The sequence below is a fragment of the Falco biarmicus genome, chromosome 6, assembly GCF_023638135.1.
Source record: "Falco biarmicus isolate bFalBia1 chromosome 6, bFalBia1.pri, whole genome shotgun sequence".
In the NCBI taxonomy this organism is placed as follows: Eukaryota; Metazoa; Chordata; class Aves; order Falconiformes; family Falconidae; genus Falco; species Falco biarmicus.
Genome location: NC_079293.1, coordinates 15879091 through 15901116, shown reverse-complemented (window position 1 = coordinate 15901116; position 22026 = coordinate 15879091). Strand labels below are relative to the sequence as shown.

Here is a 22026-nt window from a genome sequence, read left to right as displayed (position 1 = left end):
AGCATAAATCGACCCAGCTAGAAATTATAAAAATCAAAATAAAATCATAATTGCACTCTTAAAAATCACATTGTTCAAGGGAAAAGAAGAAAAAAATCATGGCCAAAGCACATGAAATTTCTGCCCTCCCCTTAGCACAGCTGCCATAAAAAGCTCAGTGAGTTACCTATGTTGAGGTTATTGGCATTAAAGAAAAGAAGGTGAAAGAAGAGAGTTCTTAAGTCAGTATGTACTGCACCGAACTAGTGAGACAGCAGTCTGCAAGCATTTACCATAGAACTACTACTAGTGGATGAGAGAAAGGCTCTGGATATTCTTTACCTGGACTTTAGTACAGCCTTTGACACTGTTTCCCACAGCATTCTCCCAGAGAAACTGTCTGCTCATGGCTTGGACAAGTGTCCTCTTCACTGGGTAAAAAATTGGCTGGATGGCCAGCCTAAAGATTGTGTGAATGGAGTTGAACCCAGTTGGCATCTGGTCACAAGTGGTATTCCCTAGGGCGCAGTACTGGGGCCAGTTCTGGTTAATATCTTTATCAGACTTCTGGATGAGGGGATTGAATGCACCCTCAGTAAGTCGGCAGATGCCCCCAAGTTGGGAGTGTTGATTTGCTTGAGGACAGGAAGGCTCTGCAGAAGGATCTGAAGAGGATGGACTGATGGGCCAAGGCCAGCTGTGTGAAATTCAACAAGATGTGCAGGGTCCTGCACCTGGATGACAACAACCCCATGCAACACCACAGGCTTGGGGAAGAGTGACTGACTTACTGGCTCAAGTGGCCGTAATGCCTTTGTGCTGCTCTTCAGGTGTTCTCCTGCTGACCCGTGTTCCCTCTCCACGCTCTTGGCATCTATTGTTGGCACTTGCATCAAACTGGTAGGTGCTGGTTGTTATATGAGGAGTAGATCATGCTGCCTTACTCAGCTCCAAAATCTCGTGATGTGATGGGTCCTTCCTCTTTGCAAGGGCACCCACCTCAGGCTGTGGGGGAAGTCTCTTCCTTCTGCTGGTCTTTGCCACCGCAAGCTTCCATTCTTCTGCATTATTGCCCCCTCTCCCTTCTGCATATGCTGGTGGGGGAGTTTTTGGCTGTTTAACGATGGACTGTGGGTTCACTGCAAACTGCACTTGGAACCAGCTAACTTCTTCTCAGCCTCCTTGATGTTACACAGCCTTCCCACCACCTCCTGCAGCTCAGCCACCTGCTGCAGGAGGTCCTTTACATGGGCGCAGCTTTTGCAGGCAGGTCTGCTGCCTGTCCCTGCCCCAGAAGAAAGGTCTGGGTGCTTCCTGCAGTCTGAAGTCTGCACTGCAGCCTCTTCCTTCAGCAGCTCCATCTGAGTGGAGTCATTGGCCACCCCTGGGGTAGATGGTGCAGACTCCCCAGCAGGAGCTGCAGCCTTTGCTCTCAGACAAGTGCCCATCATTCTGCCCTGAGGATCAGGTAGGATGAGTGCCCCTGACCTGTGCAGATAGATCACCACTGACTAGTACCCAGTTGCTGGGTTATGACTCTGGACTTGAGTCTTTCCATTTGGCCCGTGGAATGTCTCTTCTTCAAAGAGGTGCCCTCCCTGTGTGCCCTCCTGTGCCAACTGCTGCACAAACTGCCGTTCCATGCCCTGGCTGATGCACCATGCCCTGTCAGCCCATCCTGGTTGCAGCACCCCTGGTCACTAGTGCTCCCTAGGGCTGCCGTTTGTGGGAATTGCTGTTTGATCTTGCAGGGGTAGGGCCATGAAAGCTAAGGCTGACCTGTACTTGACTACAGCAAATGACATGCAGGGCAATAAGAAAGGATTCTACAAGAACATCAGTAGCAAAAGGAAGACTTAGGAAGATGTGGGCTCACTGCTGAATGGGGAAGGGATCTGCTGACAAAGAGGCTTGAAAAGGCTGAGATACTTAGGGCTTTCTTTATCTCAGTCTTTACTGGCAAGACTGCCCTTCAGGTCAAAGGAGGTAATTATTTTTCCTTCTCTTCTGCACCAGTAAGACCACATCTGCAGTGCTGTATCTAGTTAGTTCTGGGGTCCTTGGTACAACAAAGTTATGAATGTACAGGAGTGAGTTCAGCAAAAGGCCACGAAGATGAGCAGGGGACTGGAGCCTCTTTCAGATATTCAAAACCTGACTGCACATGGTCCTACCTGCTCTATGTGACCCTGCTTGATCAGGAGTCACAGCAGTCTTGATAGGATCTCAAGAGGTCCATGCCAACCTAACAATCATGTGATTTTGTGTTTCTGTGTTCTTGAGATATTCCTGTAGGTCAGTTAATTTAAGACCTAGTCTAAGCCAGAGCATGAAGGGTACAGGAATTCAAACATCTGCTCTTCAAGTCGGTACCTAATGAGCTTCAATAGTCATAGCAGCTGGTTTATCGGCTTTGACAGATGACTGATGAAATACTGAATACTGTTGCCCAATGTAAGCAAAAGAATTGTTTTAGAAAGTTGACATGTGAACATTCTGTTCAAACAAGCAAAAAAATTGAAATTGAAACAAAACCAAAAAGTAATCTTTTCTATACTCTTCTTGAGAATTCATTCTCTTTTCTGAATTATTTCAGCTAGCAGGCCACACAGAAAAAAATAACTGATTGATTCTAATTTTCCATCAAATGGCCAATTTTAATTGCATATACAAGAATTTATATGCATTAGTTTGATGTAATGCATGTATTATGGGACTATTTTTGAGAGTGAGTAACAGATGTAGTGATTTACTTTAGCAGCTGGATTGGTGGAACTTGGATTAAAGTTTTCAGAGAACAAACATTATACAAGCATGCATGGCACATGCCCTCCTACCTTATTGTGGCAAATGCAATGATTATTTTATGAAACAGATATACATCACAAAGCGAACTGAGTGTAAAAAGTACTGGTTTTACAAGGCCTCATAAACTGTCATCACCTGCAGATAATTCCAGTGGAAAATCATCTCTGTGAAAGTAATTTTTAGGTTTTGTCCCACTAAGGCTTATACTGAGTTATCATGATTTGCAATTTCTGTAGAAATTGCAGCAAATATAAATGTCTATAGTTGTGTATACAGTCCTAAAAGCAGCTCCACATTTAAGTCAACTTTTATTACATCTACTTAATGTCCTAGAGCATATCCACTTTCATGCAACACAACATCCACATAGGTCTGATTCATGTATGTGCAGACTTAAAAATTAAAATATACAGTATGCAAGATATTCCATTTCAAAATCACATTTACATGTTTTTTATATCAATTTATATATACATATGATAGAATAACAATTCTTATATCTCTCCCAGACTGCTTTCACTTTAATCTTCAAAGAATTTTTGAAAAGAGGCATGTGATAAGTTGATGGTGTTATTGCATCAAGTTGTCTCAAGTTATCTACCAAAACACCTTTCTATTTCTCATTCATCACATAATTGATCATGTTGGAACTCAGTATTGCAAGTATGAAGATTAGAAGCATTTGAAGATAGCAGAATGCCCTCCACACATCATGAATATAGGCTACATGATATACCTGTTCACATACAAAGCCACTGACATTTACAGAAATGCTCAGATGTGTCCAGTTCATCAGACAAAAAATTCCTGTATTCCTACGTAACTGGTAATGTTGGAAACAATATTAAAACATCAGAAAACTAGTGATTTTTTGTTTTACTGATTTAACGTAATGTTCAGTAATACTTGTGCACTATGCAGAGCACCTATACATATGAATAAAATCATGACTTAAAAGAATGCACAAATATGAAAACATACATATCTCTGGAATGATGAAATAAGTAAATCCCATGACTGAAAATGAGTCAACAGATTGTATGGATGATGATTTACATATTCTTTTTAAAAAAATCAGAACGCACATGCAATAAAAAACTTTGCAAGATCAGTTCAAACAACTGTCGCTTCTGTTGAAAAGGATCAAGTGGAAGTGTAGGTAAAAACAGGGACACTGATAATATAATCATGCAGTTTGACTCAGTGCATTACACCTTGCCAAAGTTTCCATGTGGAGGTACAAAAACATGCTGAGGACTTCCACAGTTCAGGTGGTGCCATCTGTTTTTGAAGCATGAAGACCAAATAATAATAAACTTCAGCAGCTTCTCTACCACTGCATGCTCTAGGCTAGAGCTGGCAAAACAACATTGACTGAATAATTTATTTAACAAATAAACCCTTTTATGGACAGCTAAAGGTGTCCTTCTCAGCCATGGGTAAATGCTTACATCCATACAACTAATTAACGTGTGACAGAAAACTGGAAACAGCTACATTCAGTATGTTCACTTGAAAGATACATGAAATATTAATGCACATAATACAATGATAAAGCTCTGTGGGGATAGGCAGTATGCTCATTAAATTCCAGAACAAAATTCTGACAATTCTGCAGGTAAATAAGATGGAAATGAGTGACACTATCCTATACAGGCAAGATTTTAATGAATGCTCACCTAGAATCTTCCAAAAAGAAAATCTAGTGTCCTCCATCACTGTCTAGAAGAGATAATCTAAATTTTTTAAGTAAATATAATCTACAAAATTATCATTTGGAGAAGAAAAGAGTAAGATGTCTAAAAAAAATATCAGTATTCCTACTCTAAAAGCTAAAATCCACTCCACTATCAAGAAAAATCATAATCCTGGTGTCTTGATTATCTCAGTCTCTTGCTTGTTAAAGTTGCTTTCCTTCTGAATTGAAGAAACACCACCTGGCCCCAGTCACAGTCACATCACTTTAACCACAAATAACGTACAGCAAATTCTGCATCACGCAAATGCATTTCAGAACCCACACATGGAATTAAATGTGTTTGAATTAATGTGCTTTGAATAACTTTAAAGAACAAATCCATAAAACCAATCTAAACTACATCTCAAGTATGTGCTCAAAGCTTTAACTGAAATGATCAATACAATCTCAGTTGTGAAATCAAAAAAAAGCCCAGACAAATGCACTTTTCAAAACCTGCCATCAAATCGTTCTAAAATAAACAGAAACGGAAACAATGAATAAAACTACATTGAAACAGGTCTCTAGTCTCTTTAAGCAAGGCAAAAAAAGTAAGCAATCAGAGTTTTATTGTTTTTCTCTATAAAGCTGTCATTTCACAAGGACCATAAAGACAAGGAACATTTAAAACTCATTTAATCTTTATCAGGTTTGAAAGAAATGGCCATATCTAAGGAAACTAATCATATAGTTAAGAGAAAGTAATAGCTGTAATCTATGGGGATATCTTAGCTTCCTGTACATGGTGGATTTAGAAAGAAGTTTGAGAAGGTGAAAATCTGCTTCTATAGATGTTATTGGTTACATTAATTACACTGTTTATCCACTGGAGCCATAGTTGCATCCATAACTGGAACATCCATCAAATATGATCTTATAGATTTATTCAAAGTCAAATTAAACAGAAGTATTGTCCCTCAATTGCAGTGTTTTCAAACAGTAACAAAAATTATTATTTATTCCAGTCTGTGTCTCTTTTCCTGCATTACAGGAAAAAAACCACCTCATTAATTTTGCAGGTAAAACATACAGATAGAGTTATCTATCTTCAACAGCCACTAAGAGAACACAAATCAACAGTTTTGTCATGGATTCATATTTTATAGCCTATTATACAAGATCCTGGGGGGCCACAAATGCCTTGTCAAGTTTGCTTTTTTCTTTGGCAGAGGTTAAGGATGATTGCTGAAGGATTACAATTTTATTGCTGCTTGGTGAAGGATATACTGCTCTCTCTACATTTTAGAGGGACTCACAAGAATAATCACTAGTCATTTTGAAGGCCAAGCCCATAAACTCAGATGCATGTAAATCCCCACCAGTCCCAGTCTACAATCACACCTAGCAAGTTATCACACCTATGCCAGTTTTAAAGATAGCAGTATAAATTCCAGTAAACTAAGGTAATATGTTAATTGAACTGACATTACTTTTCAGTGTAACAACATGGAAAATGAAGCCATAAATATACAGGTGTTAATTTTAAGGTAAAAAAGGGGGAAATACAACTATTTGTCAGTGTGAACTTGAACTCTGTAACTAGTATTAATCTTTTCAATGCTATGTAGCTGCATTTGTTAAGATGTTATTAGGCTTTCAAATCTGTACAGCATTTTAATGTCTTAATCTTATGAAGTAGAGACAGTGCTACCACAGCTAATACAGTTCAGACAATTAGCTGAACAATGTCTCACACAAGAGTAGTCTCTGAGATTTAAAATGAGAATTGTTTGTTAGTATTGTGCTCTATATTTCTATCAAGTATCCTCTAAGACAAAAAAATGTTCTTTATCTGCTGACTCATATGGAGAGAAAGGGGTAGAATTTTCTTTGTAAATTTTATATACACTTACAATTTGTACAAAAATCCTAAAATAGATTAATACACTGTCAGCTAAGAAGTAATTCAGTTTTAATGTAAGCTATGTGACTTTGCTTCATTAATACTACACATTAATACTAATATAGAACAAAAGGGAAAAAATCTGTTTAAAATGGAACATAAGACCAATGTACAGACCTGTGGCTGAGAAGAAATGTAAGATGGAAATGACACAGTTTCTTAAATGGTAGACCCTTCCATATATTGAAAAAAAGTTTTATATTTATATTCTACCAAGTTTGTTTCTAAAAAAATATGGTAAGGCTTATGGGTGAGCATAAAATCTAACCAAAAAACCCCCTAAAGAATCTCTTCTCCACATATCAATTTATCTATACCGAGATCGTCAAACCTCCTGACATAGGCAGCATTTTAGAATTTCAAAACATTTACACTATATAGAAAGAGCTCAGAAAACAAATACCAAAATCTTCAGATGATGCTGTTATTTTCCTTTTTTGGTAGTAAGAAGGTAATTTTGAGAACTCTGATGTGCATGTTTCAGGGTAACTTTTGCAGTCTCCTTCATATACCATCCTCTAACAGCAGAAATGGTCCTAGCTACAACTACCTTTAATTTAATAATCTGTGCAGTAAGTTCCCTCACATAACAAATGCTTACAGTTCAGGTGCAGAAATTAGCTCTGATAATTTAACTATGTATTAAATAGTATCTTAATCACAGTAACTTGAAATTCTATATGGGCATCAGAATTATTTCTAAAATATTTTTTTAAAGCAAAATTTAAATACTTTAGCATTATTTTAATGTTACTAATATAACATCCTGGTTTCAGCTGGGATAGAGTTAATTTTCTTCTTAGTACCTAGTGCGGTTCTGCATTTTGACTTTGGTGTGAGAACAATGTTGACAGCACATGTTTTAAAACCAGGCTGGTTTTAGTTGGTGCTGGGTGATGTTTATACTAAGTCAAGGACTTTTCAGTTTCTCGGGCCCTGCCAGCAGGAAAGGGCTGGAGGGGCACGGGAAACTGGGAGGGGACACAGCCAGGACAGATGACCCAAACGAGTCAAAGAGGTATTCCATACCATATGACATCATGCTGAGTATATAAAATGGGGGAATAAGAAGGAAGTGGGGGAGGGGATGATATTCAGCATTATGGTGTTTGTCTTTCCAAGTAACCATTACGCGTGCTGGAGCCCTGCTCTCCTGGGGCTGGCTGAACACCTGCCTGCCCATGGGAAGTGGTGAATGAATTCCTTGTTTTGCTTTCCTTGAGTGCGTGGCTTTTGCTTTCCCTATATAACTGTCTTTATCTCAACCCAGGAGTTTTCTTTTATCTTCTGATCCTCTCTCCCATCCCACTGGGGCGGGGGGGAGTGAGTGAGTGGCTGCGTGGCCTTTGTTGCTGGCCGGCACAGCATCTACATTATTTCATTCTTACCTGTTTCCTAATCCACACATATGATATCCGATGAGTGGAAAACAGTTAATCCATTACCAAGACATAATACTAACACCTTTTCCAAAATTATAAGTTAACCATTCTGTGAAGTATTTTTTGCACCAAATGAAAAATGACAGCACTGGTCAGCCACCATTGTATACTGCTGACAGTACAGTTGCATGTGTAGATATGACAGATTATAGAATCATAGAATCACAAAATCATTTAGGTTGGAAAAGACCTTAAAGATCATGGAGTCCAACCTGAATTTTGTTGTTAGCGAGATGTTAGCATGCCCATTTAAAATTTTGCATCTTAAACAATAAATTAGTTCTATATTTAGCACTAGAATTCTGATGACAAATCGATTTATTCATTGTGTAAACTAATAAGCATAAATTATGAGCTATCCATTTGTAACCTCCAACATTATGCTTTAATTTTTTCAGTTCTCAAACCAATTTCATCTGTATCTGTAAGTGTCTGGAGTCTGAATGATTACTAAGTTCTCCAAAGGACTGAAATAATCTCTGTGAAAAAATGTATTTTCAATCAAGGACATTGTATGAAAAAGATTTCCAAATGTGCATACAATTTTGCTTTCCAATACAACTTTTTTTTGTACTGCAAAAAAAAGTGAAGTCACACTTCACAGCTCAATATATACAACTTAAACTCTTAGTGTAACACAGTGGTAAGTTCTTACCTTATTGTGATAGGGATGAGAATACCCTTGCTAATGGATTGATTGATGGATATAGTCAGAATGTTCTGAGAGTTTCCACAGCTGAATCGAACTGTTGGTCTTCCCTCCACAAGATACAAGTGAAGAAACTGTTCTCCAAAATTCCTTTCACCAGCTTTGAAAACAAAAAAGGATACAGTCATGCTTCTGAAAGTGTAGGACCTTGCAAAAATATTCCACACTACTGGAGTGCCATCACCAGTCATAAAGTCTATGCTGAGGATTCTTCTATCCATACACAGGACTCTGCTTGAGTGACTGGAAGAATAAAATTAAATTCTCTATCAACCGCTGATAACAGGCCAAAGTAAAATAACTGAAAGACAAAATTTTACTTTTATATCACTGCAGTTGCATAAACCTTACAGAGATCTTTACACTGAAGACGAACTTTTCTCTGTAACCAGCAGTATCATTAAGGTGACAAAGGTGATAATAAAAAACCCTAACAACATCACAAAAATACTATAATATCATGATTTGCTATTTAATTCAGCTTTTCAATCATATAATAGAAAAAAAAAAGATAAAATCTCCTCTTTCTTGTAATCTCTGTAAAGGTTATGAACAATTCATCTTTCCCAAATAATGATACATTTCAGACTTGATGAGAAGTATAGTTGTTATCTACAAAACATCAGACATACTGTGTGACTTGCACAGTTCAGAGAAAATAAAAAGATATTTTAAAAAAACCCCTTTCTATCTTTGTTCACTTCCACTAAGTAGTATATTGTAAATAAGACAGCAAAATATTTCTATTTAAGTGATGGCTGGCACATGGTTCATCTACAAAAACAAACAAACAAACAAACACAAACCCCCTGACAACTAAAATTGCAAATGATTTTGGATGGGTATCTTTTTATGAATTTGCCCTTTGAATGTAACGGTATTTACTTCTCATATAAAGTAAGACAGAGTTGCTGTTTAGGGCTTTTATTCACCTTTAAGGCTCACGGTTAAAATGTTAATCTGTTTTTTTGCACTATATTTCACTATATTTAACAAAAGTAAAAAAGACTAAATAGCAAGGTGATGAAATTTAATTCACTGCATACATTTGCTCAGCAGTATTTGAGCACAAGTATTTGAGCATAATATTCTTCTTAACTTCCAGAATCATAATGTTTGGAAACCTGGAATCTTGAGTTTCAGAGTCATATCTGTGTCCAATTCTCCAGCTTGTCTGGAGCACATCTCCTATCCATTGTCTGTAGTTGAGCTGAGAAAAAACGCAAGACACATACACCGTACAAATAAAACTTTCTATGAGGGTATGTAGTAGGAGAGAGCATTTGCTTCCTTAAGGTTACCTAAGCAACAGCCTTGTCAAATGGGATGATAAAAGAGAAGGGGGAAACCAAAACAGGCAGAGGTAGAAATGATAAACAAAGGGAGGTAGTAACAAGAACCAAATCTGGCCGGTTACACTAACTGGTATGGGCATGCAGAGCGTGGGAATGCTTATTTCAGTAAGATTAGCTGATTGAGGACCCTGTCAAAATGGGATAAGGGAAAAGGGAAGGCAATAAGCAGAACACACACATGATAAAGAAACAGTAACAGAAATAATGACAAGAAACTAATCTTATCAGTCACACTAAGGAATGGGCTATCAAGAAACTTCAGGTATCACTTCAAAGAGTGCCAACCTGGAATTGCAACTACAATGGGTGCAAACCTGGGGGTCTGGGATACTGGAGGAGGGTTGTGTTGGTGGAACAATACAAACCAATGAGGCAATGTGTACAAACAGGGAACTGGAGAGGAACAAAAACAGACCTGAAGTGGTGTAAAAGAGGAGGGTTGCATGTAAAATGGGGCTGGTCAACATGCTTGTCTGACTGAGCCCTGCGCCTGACCACCACAGTCCATCCTGTCTTCTTATTAAATCCTTTCTTAACCCTCTCTCTGTGTAATCTCAGAATTTATCCCACATGTTAGAACGCTGCAAGGACTAAGTGCCAGCTACTGGGAGGACCAGCATGAATGGGTTTGGTGCCAGCTACTGGAGTCAGACCAAGGGTGCAGGCACCCTGGCCCGTGGTGTCAGCTAATGGAACCACTGGGAGTCTCAGGGCCAAGGACTGGACCATATGGGGGTTCTCAGCCACCAGCCACTGGGGTACTAATGTTCTGTGTCCCAAAAACCAGCTGCTAGAAGAGATCAGTATAAATGTGTTTGTGTGTGGGTCTGTGTGCAGGGGTCTGCATGAACTAGGTGTCAGCAATTGATGAGAGAGGCGTCAGTGGGTCTGGGGCCAGCACCTGGAGTCAGACCAAGGGTGTAGGCACCTCCGGGCTGGGTTGCCAGCAATTGCAGCCATTGAGGATCTCAGTATCAGCTAGCGGTGTGGGCGAGGGTCTCAGCTGCCAGTCACTGGGAGCCACCAGTGCAAGTGAAGTGAGCAAGGGACTCAGTGCCAGTGGCTGGAGTGGGACCACAGGTCCCAGCCTGTGTGCCTCACGCCACCTTCTGTGTGTAGGTGAGTGTATTTGCTAGCAAACTTCAAGATGTACTTACTACCTGCAAGTAGGAGGCCCCAGGTCCAGCTATAGGTATCAGATAGGTAGAGGACTCATGCCAGTATTTGGGGGACCCCCGAGTGTGGAGTGCCTGGTAGAGAGGTGTGTGAGTGCATGATTCTGTCTGTGAACTAGTGAGCATGAGACCCATGTGGTGCGGTAGGAAGGTGTAGGAAAATCATCTGAAGGGGGGAAATCATAGAAAATTGCGACCTAATAGAAGCTGTAGTATTATAACAACCTTTTTAGGGAAAAACACAGTTGCCACTTTCGGACAGTTGGCATGCATGGAATCTGCTCCACCATGGTTCCCTAAGCAACACAACCTGCTATGCTAGAGGAGCAGTGGAGGGTGGAGTGGAGTGGAGATACTGTGGCCAGGCGCTGCTGTACTCCCCGCAGGACTGGGAACTTGATGGTACCATACAGCCAATAAGCTGCACAGCGGTTGCCAAATGGAAAATATATGAGATGATGTCCATTGCTGGGCCAACAACTGTGGTGAAACTATTCTCCTTAGATGAACGTTGCTCATTATAATCTCATTATAATACTAACACACACCTCCACCCCAAAGTTACCCACCTCCAACGCGCAACCACCCCTCACCAAGCATGCGCTTTCTATTTCTTATCAACTATGTCTTTAAATGAAAGCGAGAGGATTTTACACCAGTCAATAATGAAAGAATGTGTGACTAGAGTCACTCAAGTTCCACCTGAGAGTAAAGAAAAGTATAAAAAGTGAATGAATGAGGGGAGAAGCTAGGGAAGACTCCATCGTAACTTCTGGGATCAGTCAACGGGCTGAACCTGTCTTCTCCCCGTAGGGATGCCTATTGGGTAAGAAGTTTGACTTACGCACACTGAATAACTAACTAATTATAGCTGTCATTAGTAATTAAGGTTTTGGTTGTGTATAGTTTGGTTGTATATCACTTCAAGCTTGTTTTTGCAGACGGTCCCTACCACTGGTAATCACGAATCTTAACTCGTCACAATTTTATATTAAAGAGTGTTATTCTGCAAACTGTTAGTGCAAGTCCTTTGTGGGTGCTAGCAGTTGCTGGCAGCGGGTAACACATTTAAACGAAGCGGGAAGACCCGCTGAGCTGTCCCCCTAATGTTGGCGTGTTACCCTGAACAAGGCAGTCAAATTGCCCTCCGATCGAGTGGGACTGTTCAGTGAAGGGTCCCTGTAACGGGATGCTGACAGACTGGTCAGGAACAAGGGTCCTGGCCTTCCTAGGGCACTAATAGACAGATCAAACACTTGGCGTCGAGGATGTCCCCTCCCCGTGTGCCCCACCCCTGCACATGACAGAAGGCCTGGGATCTTGGCAGGGGTATCAGATGGGCAGAGGAGGCCATGCTGGTATTTGGGGGATCCACAAACGCGCACGTGCTTGCAAGTGTCATGCGTGTGCCTTCACTAGTGAATTTCTACCTCTACCAGCCAGAGAGGAGGGGAGAAGTCCTTCTAGCAGGAAGAAGGCTTTCTACAGTCATGTTTTATGTGAGTCCCCTAGTCAGGTGCTGTTGAAGGCAGTGCCTTGCCTGTGGCAGCCTGTGCAGCCAGCCATGTCATGTTCTCTGTGTGTGCCCATGTGTGTGTGTCTCTGGGATACATGCTGAACTCTGTACAATTTAACCTGCAAATGGGAAAGCACTAGCCATGCCCACCAGCCTGGGATGGAGACACCTGAGTCTCTGGGCTGGGTTCCAGTGGCTGGCCAGGAGGGAGTCCCAGGCCTGGAGCTGCTGGAGGTGGCCACAGCTTAGAACACCCCTTAACATCTTTAGTCAGAAAGGTAAAAAGAAGGTGGCTGTTCTTGGAACAGCTCCCTGCTAGAAAACTTACTAATTTGTAAAGAGAAAATGATCAACTTTGATCTGGAGAACAAAACAGAAAGATAATACACTTTAGCAGACAGAAGCAAGCAGCAGATGCTTGCAACTTCCTGATAACTTGCTTTGGTACAGTTCTTAGCTGAAACAGTTCACAATGTAAACTTCCTCCTCAAAAGCAGCTTTCTAGTCAGCACAGTGTTTCTTCCGACTGTTATGAATCCTGATGACCTAAAAGTCTTTTAGGCTTAGACATATTTTGTATTCTGAATACCCAATTAACTCCAAAGCTACTTAATCTGACTGGATTTTATGCCCTTGGCTTTTACGATATCCTTCTACAATAACCTGCTAATTCTCTTTCAAAATGTATTGCACTATCACTGTTAGAAAGTCACTGCTTTTTAACCCTAGCATAACTGATAAGTGCATGTACTGCATCACTTGTTTCCTTATCTTCTTCTCCCTTCTCTGCACATGCTGTTCCAGGCATTTCCAATCTCTGTCAATGAGTAAATCTGTAAGTTACATTGAAGTGAAGTTGGGGAGGCTGTAAATGTGTATACTGAAGAAGCTTGAAGAAGCTAAGTTATGGATGAATAGCTTATTTCTCTTCTGCCAGTGCCTCTTGTCTGTCCATTCACATTGCCCACTAGTGAAAACTTGGAAGAAGGTCCTTGTTATTACTAGTAAAGTAAAAAAAAATTGGGACAGCTCTCCTAAAGGTAGCATTACTCCTTGAAACCTCAGGGAGGTTCCTGCTTGAACTTCAGTCTAGGGAGCACTTATAAGTCACACTTACAGGCGACTAATAGCATTCTTCCTATTATCTGCTAGGTGGTATGAGATCCTTTGAAAGGACAGTCCTTTAAATCTTTCTATGGTGAACATGAGGAGGCAGTGTCCCTCTGAAGAATTTTGTTCTGGCAATTTAAAAGAACACACGCTACCTAGTGTAAATGGTAGGAAGTTACCTTCATAGGAAAAGCCTGAGTCTTAAGCAAAACTGACAGGTTCCAGTAACAGACAAAGATCAGGAATGATCTGAATAAAAATATCTGGTTGGATATTAGGGGTAACTTATCTTGACCATATGTGAGGGGACCCGGTCAAAGAAACCAGATCTCAGCAATTGCTCTTTCAGAGGAAGCTGAAGCTGGAAAGCTATTTTTGTACATCAGTATGATGGCAAGTAAGTGGCCACTGAACACAAATGTTGTCTATCTAGAAAAGTCAGATTTAAATTCCCATTAAGCTATGGGATAAAGCTTTATTAAGCAGAAACATATTTTGACACAGAGAAAGGATACTGTGAAATGCCCTGCTTGAGAATGCCAGCTGAAGTAATAGACAAATACCTTCTTAAAACTAAGGATGGTCATAGTGTAAGTAGAATATTGGTAGATCTGGGGAACAGCTGAGAGCACAGGAAAATTTATGAGCACAACTTATGAAAAAGGAGCTGGTGTCTTTAAGGAATGCTATAAACATGGGCTGTGGTATCTGAAATCCGATTGTCAGAAGTTATAGACTACCATATATATAAGTTAAACAATCTGTCTTTAAAGGGATTGTGAACAGCATTATGCTGACTCGGTTAAAAGTGAAAATGAAGCAAAACTTTATAATTGTATCGGGTTTTTATGGCCAGTAGCAATTTATTTTGCTTTGTGGCTAAATATCACAATTTGCTTTGACGCGTTGATGAAATTAAATCATGCAAACAAGTAAAATCTATAAGGACTAGAATAAAAAAATTGTAAGAATGCATACTGTATTCAAGAAAGAAATACTTCTCCAATGACAGCTAATCTTTATTGGCGCAAACATAATAATTGTATATATATTCAAATTGTATATATATTCTCCTGACATTCTCCTGAGATTAAAGAGAAATCTCATTATACCAACAATTTAAAGATAAGGTACCTGCAAGAAGTCCAGATATTTTTAGTCCACTGACTGTTACCATTGGTACGCTTCTTAAATACATATTGAAAATAATGAGGGAAAAAATAATTATTAAGAAGTAAGTACACTTGTCTTTGTATTAAAATAGATGATGGTTTATAATCTATTAAAAATGATGTGCACACCAGTTCTTCTTGAATTAGTTTCTTTGCCTCTGACACATATAGTAATTTTCTATAAATCACTTCTACCCCTATCTCTTTCCCCATTGTTTTGTTTTTAACAAAAAATCTACTACTACTACTAAAAGGAGCACAGCTGGCAACAGTAGCTTCTCTTTTGAAGTTAGAAGGGAAAATGAAAGACAGAGGAAGGAGTGAAAAACAGGGATGAAGAAAGAACAGAGGGAACATACGAACTCATGAAGGATGCTTATGTGACAGAAGAGCTTGGTGCCTGCAGACAGAAATAATGAATTACAAAATTCTGGATAATCTGTATGTGCACATAGTATTCATTCACAAAACACTGGAGAGATTTTTGTTTTACAAATCTATATAATAATGTATGTTACATTCATGTAAAACTAATTAAGGATATTGATATGGACAATCATAGCAAATATTTGTATTAATTGAAATGGAACCTAATTAGCAGAGAGACACAGAACAAAAAAGAAAAAAAAATAAGGAAAAGAAACTGGTGCTGTAGAAAGTATTAGATGGGCTTTATTATGAACTGTATTAGATATCAGGTAGTATTTGATATGCTGTATTAGAGTTCTACAAGATATGCAGTCCACTACTTTCTGTGTCTGTGTTCAAGAACCAGGAAGACATCCAAATTATTATTATTTGTTTTTATCTTAGAAATCTCACCTTAGAAGAAAACCTACTGGTTACTAAAAGAGTGGAATCTTGCAAGTCAGGTAAAACCCCATTTTAGGGGTGACAAGGGGAATGCAAGTATGATGTGTTACTGGAAACTGATGAATTAAAAATAACTGCTAGAAATTATGTAAAAATTATCCCAGCTTGAAAGAGCTCGACAAACAACACAACTATACACAGTAAGTATAAATACCTGTGAGTCCAGTAAAATGAAGTTAAGACATAAATACATTTTCTCCTTGGAAATTTTTTTTTTTAGTCTTTAGCTTCACAGGTAATTGTTCTACCCACACCAGAGAATAAAATTTATACACCTGTGTATATATTTTCTGGTCTAAAAAGTGAATATCTTTGCAAAGCTATGTGGGAAAATAAGTGAAAATTGCACTAATTCCTAATATACAAAAGAAAAAATCGTACATAATTTCTGTATATTATGAAAATGTATCTTTTGATTTTTAACTTAATTATTGGAACTGAAATATTCTTGGGAACATCAACAGTTTCTTAGGTGTAAGTTCAAGCAAAATAGAACAGCAGAATTGAAAACTTGATTTTCATAGAATCATAGAATATTTAGGTCAGAAAAGACCTTTAAGATCATCAAGCTCAATCTAAATATCCCCTGGCACAACTTGAGGCTGTTTCCTGTTTTCCTGTTGCTTGCCACCTGGGAGAAGAGACGGAGCCCCACCTGCCTACAACCTCCTTTCAAGTAGCAGTAGAGCGCAATATGGTCCCCCAGAGACTCCTTTTTTCCAGGCTACACAACCCCAGTTCCCTCAGCTGCTCCTCATAAGCCTTGTGCTCCAGAGCCTTCACCAGCTTCGTTGCCCTTCTCTGGACACGCTCCAGCACCTCTACATCCCTCTTCAAGTGAGGGGCCAAAAACTGAACAAAGTATTTGAGGTGCAGCCTCACCAGTGCCGAGTACAGGGGGACAATCACTTCCCTTGTCCTGCTGGCCACACTGTTTTGGATACCAGCCAGGATGCTGTTGGCCTTCTTGGCCACCTGGGCACACTGCTGGCTCATCTTCAGCTGGCTATCGACCAGCACCCCCAGGTTCTTTTTCCAGGCAGCTTTCCAGACATTCTTCCCCAGTCCTGTAGCACTGCATGGGATTGTTGTGACCCAGGTGCAGGACCCAGCACTTCTTGTTGAGTCTCCTACCGTTGGCCTCAGCCCATCAGTCCAGCCTGTCCAGATGCCTCTGCAGAGCCTTCCTGCCCTCAAGGAGATCAACACTCCCCCTCTAATGTGGTGTTGTATGCAAACTTACTGAGGGTGCACTCAATCCCCTCATCCAGATCATTGATAAGATACTAACCAGAACTGGCCCCAGTACTGAGCCCTGGGGAACACCACTTGTGACTGGATGCCAGCCAGATGTAACTCCATTTACTACTGCTCTTCAAGCTTGGCAATCCAGCCAGCTTTTTACCCAGTGTAGAGTACACCTGTCCAAGCCATAAGTAGCCAGTTTCTCCAGAAGAATGCTGTGGGAGACAGTGTCAAAGGCTTTACTAAGGTCCAGGTAGACACCATTCACAGCCTTTCCCTCATCCACTAAGTGGCCCATCTTGTCATAGAAGGAGATCAGAAGATCAGACTTGGTGAGCTCCTCCACCAGTTTCCTTAGTAACCCGGGATGGATCCTATCAAGCCCCATAGACTTGTGCATGTCCAAGTGGAGCAGCAGGTCACTAACCACTTCCTGGACTGTGGGGACATCATTCTGCTCCTCCTCATCATTCTCTTCCAGCTCATACAGATGTGTACCTAGAGGGAAGCTAGTCTTACTATTAAAGACTGAGGCAAGGACAGCACTGAGTACCTCAGCCTTTTCCTCGGCCTTTGTGGCAACGTTCCCTGCTGCATCATAAAGGATGGAGATTCTTCTTGGCTCTCCTTTTGTTTCTAATGCATTTGTAAAAACATTTTTTGTTATCTTTTATGTCAGTAGCCAGCCTGAATTCTTGCTGGGCTTTTGCCTCTCTAGTCTTCTCCCCGAATAACCTCATGGCATCCTTATAGTCGTCCAGAGTTGCCTGCCTCTTCTTCCAAAGGTGGTGAACTCTCCTTTTTTTCCCCCTGAGTTCCAGCCAAAGCTCTCTGTTCAGCCAGGCCGGTCTTCTTTCCCTGTCTTGTCTTTTGGCACATGGGGACACCCCTCCTGCGCCTTTAAGACTATCTTCTTGAATGTCCAGCCTTCCTGGATGCCTTGGCCCTTCAGAACTATCTCCCAAACGACTCTGTCAACCAGGCTCTTAAAACAGGCCCTCTGGAAGTCCAAGGTAGTGATTCTGCTGATCCCCCCTCCTTACTTCTCTGAGAATTGAAAACTATCATCTCATAATTGCTATGCCCAAGACATCCTCTGACCACCACATCACCCACCAGGCCTTTCCTGTTTGTAAACAGCAGGTCCAGTGAGGTATCTCCCCTGGTTGGCCTACTGACCAGCTGTGTCAGAAAGTTATCTTTCACACACTCCAGGAACCTCCTTGACTGTTTCCTCTCTGCTGCGTTGTATTTCCAGTGGACATCTGGTAGGTTGAAGTCCCCCAGGAGAACAAAGGTAGCAATCTTGAGACTTCTCTCAGTTGATTCTAAAATGCTTCACCTGTCTCTTCATCCTGACTGTGTGGTCTATAACAGACTCCCACTAGGATATTTGCCCTCCCCCTGATTCTTACCCATAAACACTCAACCCCACTGTCACCATCCTTCAGCTCTAGGCCGTCAAAACACTCCCTGACATACAGAGCTACCCCACCGCCTCTCCTTCCTTGTCTATCCATTCTGAAGAGTTTGTAGCCATCCACTGCAGCACTCCATGCAAGTCATCTCACCATGTTTCCATGATGGTGATTATGTCATAGTTTTTGTGCTGCATGATGTCTTCTAGCTCCTCCTGTTTGTGGCCCATGCTCTGGGCATTGGTACAGATGCACTTCAGCTGTGCTCACCTCCTACCCTGGGCATGACACACCCAGGCTCACCTCTAACAAGCTTAGGTTTATTCCCTTTCAAATCTAGTTTAAAGCTCTCTTGATGAGCCCTGCTAACTCCTGACCTAGGATCCTTTTCCCCTTTTGAGACAGGTGAACCCTACCTATTGCCAGTTGCTCTGGTGCCACATAAACTGACCCATGTTCAAAACCCCCAAAATTTAGCTGTTGACATCAGGTCCAGAGCCAGGTGATCTTCTGATTACACACCCCATCATTCACTGCAACTGGCAGGAAAGAAGAATATACTACTTGTGCTCCTGATCCCTCAACCAGTCATCCCAAGGCCCTGAGGTCTCTCTTGATTGCCCTCAGACTCCTGGTCATTTGGACTTCATCAGTGCCTACTTGGAAGACCAGTAATGGGTAGCAATCAGAGGGTTACACCAGAAAAAGAAGTTTTCTAGTAGCATCCCTTACCCAGGCACCAGGGAAGTAGCAGACTTCCCTGTGTGTTGGGTCTGGTTGGTTTATTGGGCCATTCATTCCTCTCAGGGTGGAGTCGCTGGTGACAACCACCTTTCTTTTCTTCTTAGCAGAGTTGGTCTTGATGCATGGCATTGACAGACTTTCCCTAAGCAACTCCTCCAGACTGGATGGGCTTTCATCCACATCATCATTTTCCTGGCTTTCAGGTTCCAGAGCCACATACATTGTGTAGTGATACCTGGTAAGGTGAAAGCAGGTTGGCGGGTGATTTGCCTGCTACCCCTGGTAGCAAGTAGGTGCAAGTAGCCCTGGTGGCAAGTAGGTAGGGTATCCTCCATTTCTGGTGATCTGTTCATCCTAGTGCATTTGTCTTAGTGATGGCAGAGTGGCTCCAACAGTCTGTCTCCCTCTCACACTCCCTGATATTCCTTAACCTTTCTATTTCCTCTTTCAGCTCTACCACCAGGCTGAGCAGATCGTCCACCTGGTTGCACCTTACACAGGTGTTATCTCTGCTGCTCTCCAGTAGCAGTGACAGGCTCAGGCACTCCCTGCAGTCCCTGAGCTGCACAGCTGCATGGTTACCTGGGTCATCTCATGCCTTCTGGCACTGGCTTGTGGCCCAGTAAAAACCAAGGCTTTCTTCTGGGCTGTGGAGGGGAAGGGCAATTACCACTACAGAACCTCAACTGTTTGAGCTGTTAGGGGGACAGCACCCTCCCTGCACAGCCCTCCCCGTGCCTGCTGCCATGCTGCGCCCTGTTTGCCAGCTCGGTTCGCCGTGCTGCTGGGGGCTGCTTTTGTAGCGGGAGGGTTCGGCTGCATGTCAGGGTCTCAGTGCCTCCTGCCCTCATTCCTCAGTTTTTCTGGTTGACAGAAAGCAACCCCACGGTTCCTTGGCGCGATCCTCCACTTTGGAGCACCTCTGCCAGAGCGGCACACCTCAGAGACTTTTAAAGTATCCATCACAAAAATCTTACAATGAAAATCTTAATCCTTGCACTCACAAGAACCCAAGAGACAAGGGCCTGCTAGGAAGCCCAATTTCTATTTTATCCTTCCACTGTATGCCTACTATTTATATAATTTCTAACAAAAGGATAACAAAACACTTACCACTTGATGGAACTTGTGAAAATCACTCCATCTACCATTGATATGAAATTATATTTCCATACAGAGTCATAAACATTTTTTTTTACAGTAACATACATTATGGGAGAAGTTAGAATGGAAGTAAAGAACAATAAATTGAATAAAGACTAGTAAAAGAAATTTACACAGGCTAACCACAATTTACCTTCTCCGGAACTGCATAAGGAAGATAAAAAAACTAAGGCTAGCAAACAGAAAAAATCCAACTTTTAGAATAACTATGGTGGGAGCATTCCATGCTAAGCCTTCTGACACTGCTTCAAAGTCTTTCTCATAGAATACTTAAAATTCTGTGTTTCACTAAGCAAAGGAAATTATAACATCAAACCCACTTTCATTTTAAACTCTAACTCAAAAGAGCAATTTCCATGGAAACCTGTGGGAGGACTTGTGGAAGTGTGGTAAGCAGGAACTGAAGGCCTTCAACCACTGCCACTTCCTCAGTTTCCCTGCAGCCTTTCATTGTATTGACAAAGAAAGAGATAAAAATTATGAAGTGTACATTATATGTTACTTTTCCCTCTAAAATCACATGGAATGCTTTTAATATGATAAAATTAAACTGGTTAAATGGTCGTACTAGCTTGGATTTATGGAACACACCCTTGTGCAACAAAATTCTCTAAATCCTAGTCTTCTTCCTGGTATTATTTTTCATTAATTTTTAAATAAAAGACTTTTGTCCCAAATATACACCTGCTACTCCTGCAGAGCTGGAAGACAGAAAAACCACAGAATCACTTTGGTTAGCAGCTTAAAAATACTTTTTTCTTACTGACAATACTAATTTACAGATTTTATGCAATGTATGATTTGCTCTAAGTTTCATGATGGACTACTAGCTTTTAAATTTCATATCTGTTAGGAGAAAAAAGCATTCATTTCTACTTCTGGATTTTATGTACTTGTACACATGAAAATAACTTCTCCGATCAAACACAATTTAGGAACATTAATATTCTCTATACTATTCAAAAGAAGAAACGTTCAATCTTAAGGACATAATGTGAGACAGACTACAGAATTTATTTTGAGGCAGCAGCATCTTGAATATATTTGGCATGATTCTGAATATTTTACATTGCTAGTCCCTCCACCTAATTTGGTGGGCTTTATTTGGCATTGATTAAATACAACATAACATCAAAATGCCTCTAGAATTATCTATTATTTGAATGCATATAACTGAATTATGCACTATATTTTTGTTAAATCAGTACTTCTTTTTTATATAATAAAAACAGTGGTAGAAGCAGATTCATTGGGATACAGAGAATGAAATTAAGGAGTAAAATATAACTATCAGTTATGCCTGTTGTGGTGTTCTACATCAGTACACACAGAAGGCATCCACATATATGTAATTACTGGAAAGCATAGATAGTGAAGGAATTGGAATTTGGTTTTCAGTTACAAATTTTGCACATTTAATGTTTACAAAGATAAGCAAATTCACTATGTGTAAAATACTTGAGTTGTAAACCAGGCAAACAGCATCCAGCATTGCAAATTGATTCAAAGCTACTCCAACCACCATCCCTCCACAGCTTCGTAAATTTGCTACTTTCAGATCAAACCCTTTTCCAACAAGTAGTGATAGAAAAAAATCTGGCTCTGGTTGTAAAGTACAGTACACTTATCCAGGTTTTCAGAAAACAGCAGTTCCTCCAGAGAACAGCAAAAGAAA

General features: G+C 40.6%; 1 protein-coding gene across 1 annotated transcript in view; it reads right to left on the bottom strand.

The window, feature by feature from the left end:
- EYS (eyes shut homolog) overlaps positions 1-22026 on the bottom strand; it is an 872029-nt gene that overhangs the window by 161395 nt on the left and 688608 nt on the right. Inside the window, exon 38 of the mRNA XM_056343434.1 lies at positions 8526-8679. Within this exon, the coding sequence (XP_056199409.1) occupies positions 8526-8679 (154 nt within the window). The remainder of the gene's footprint in view (positions 1-8525; positions 8680-22026) is intronic.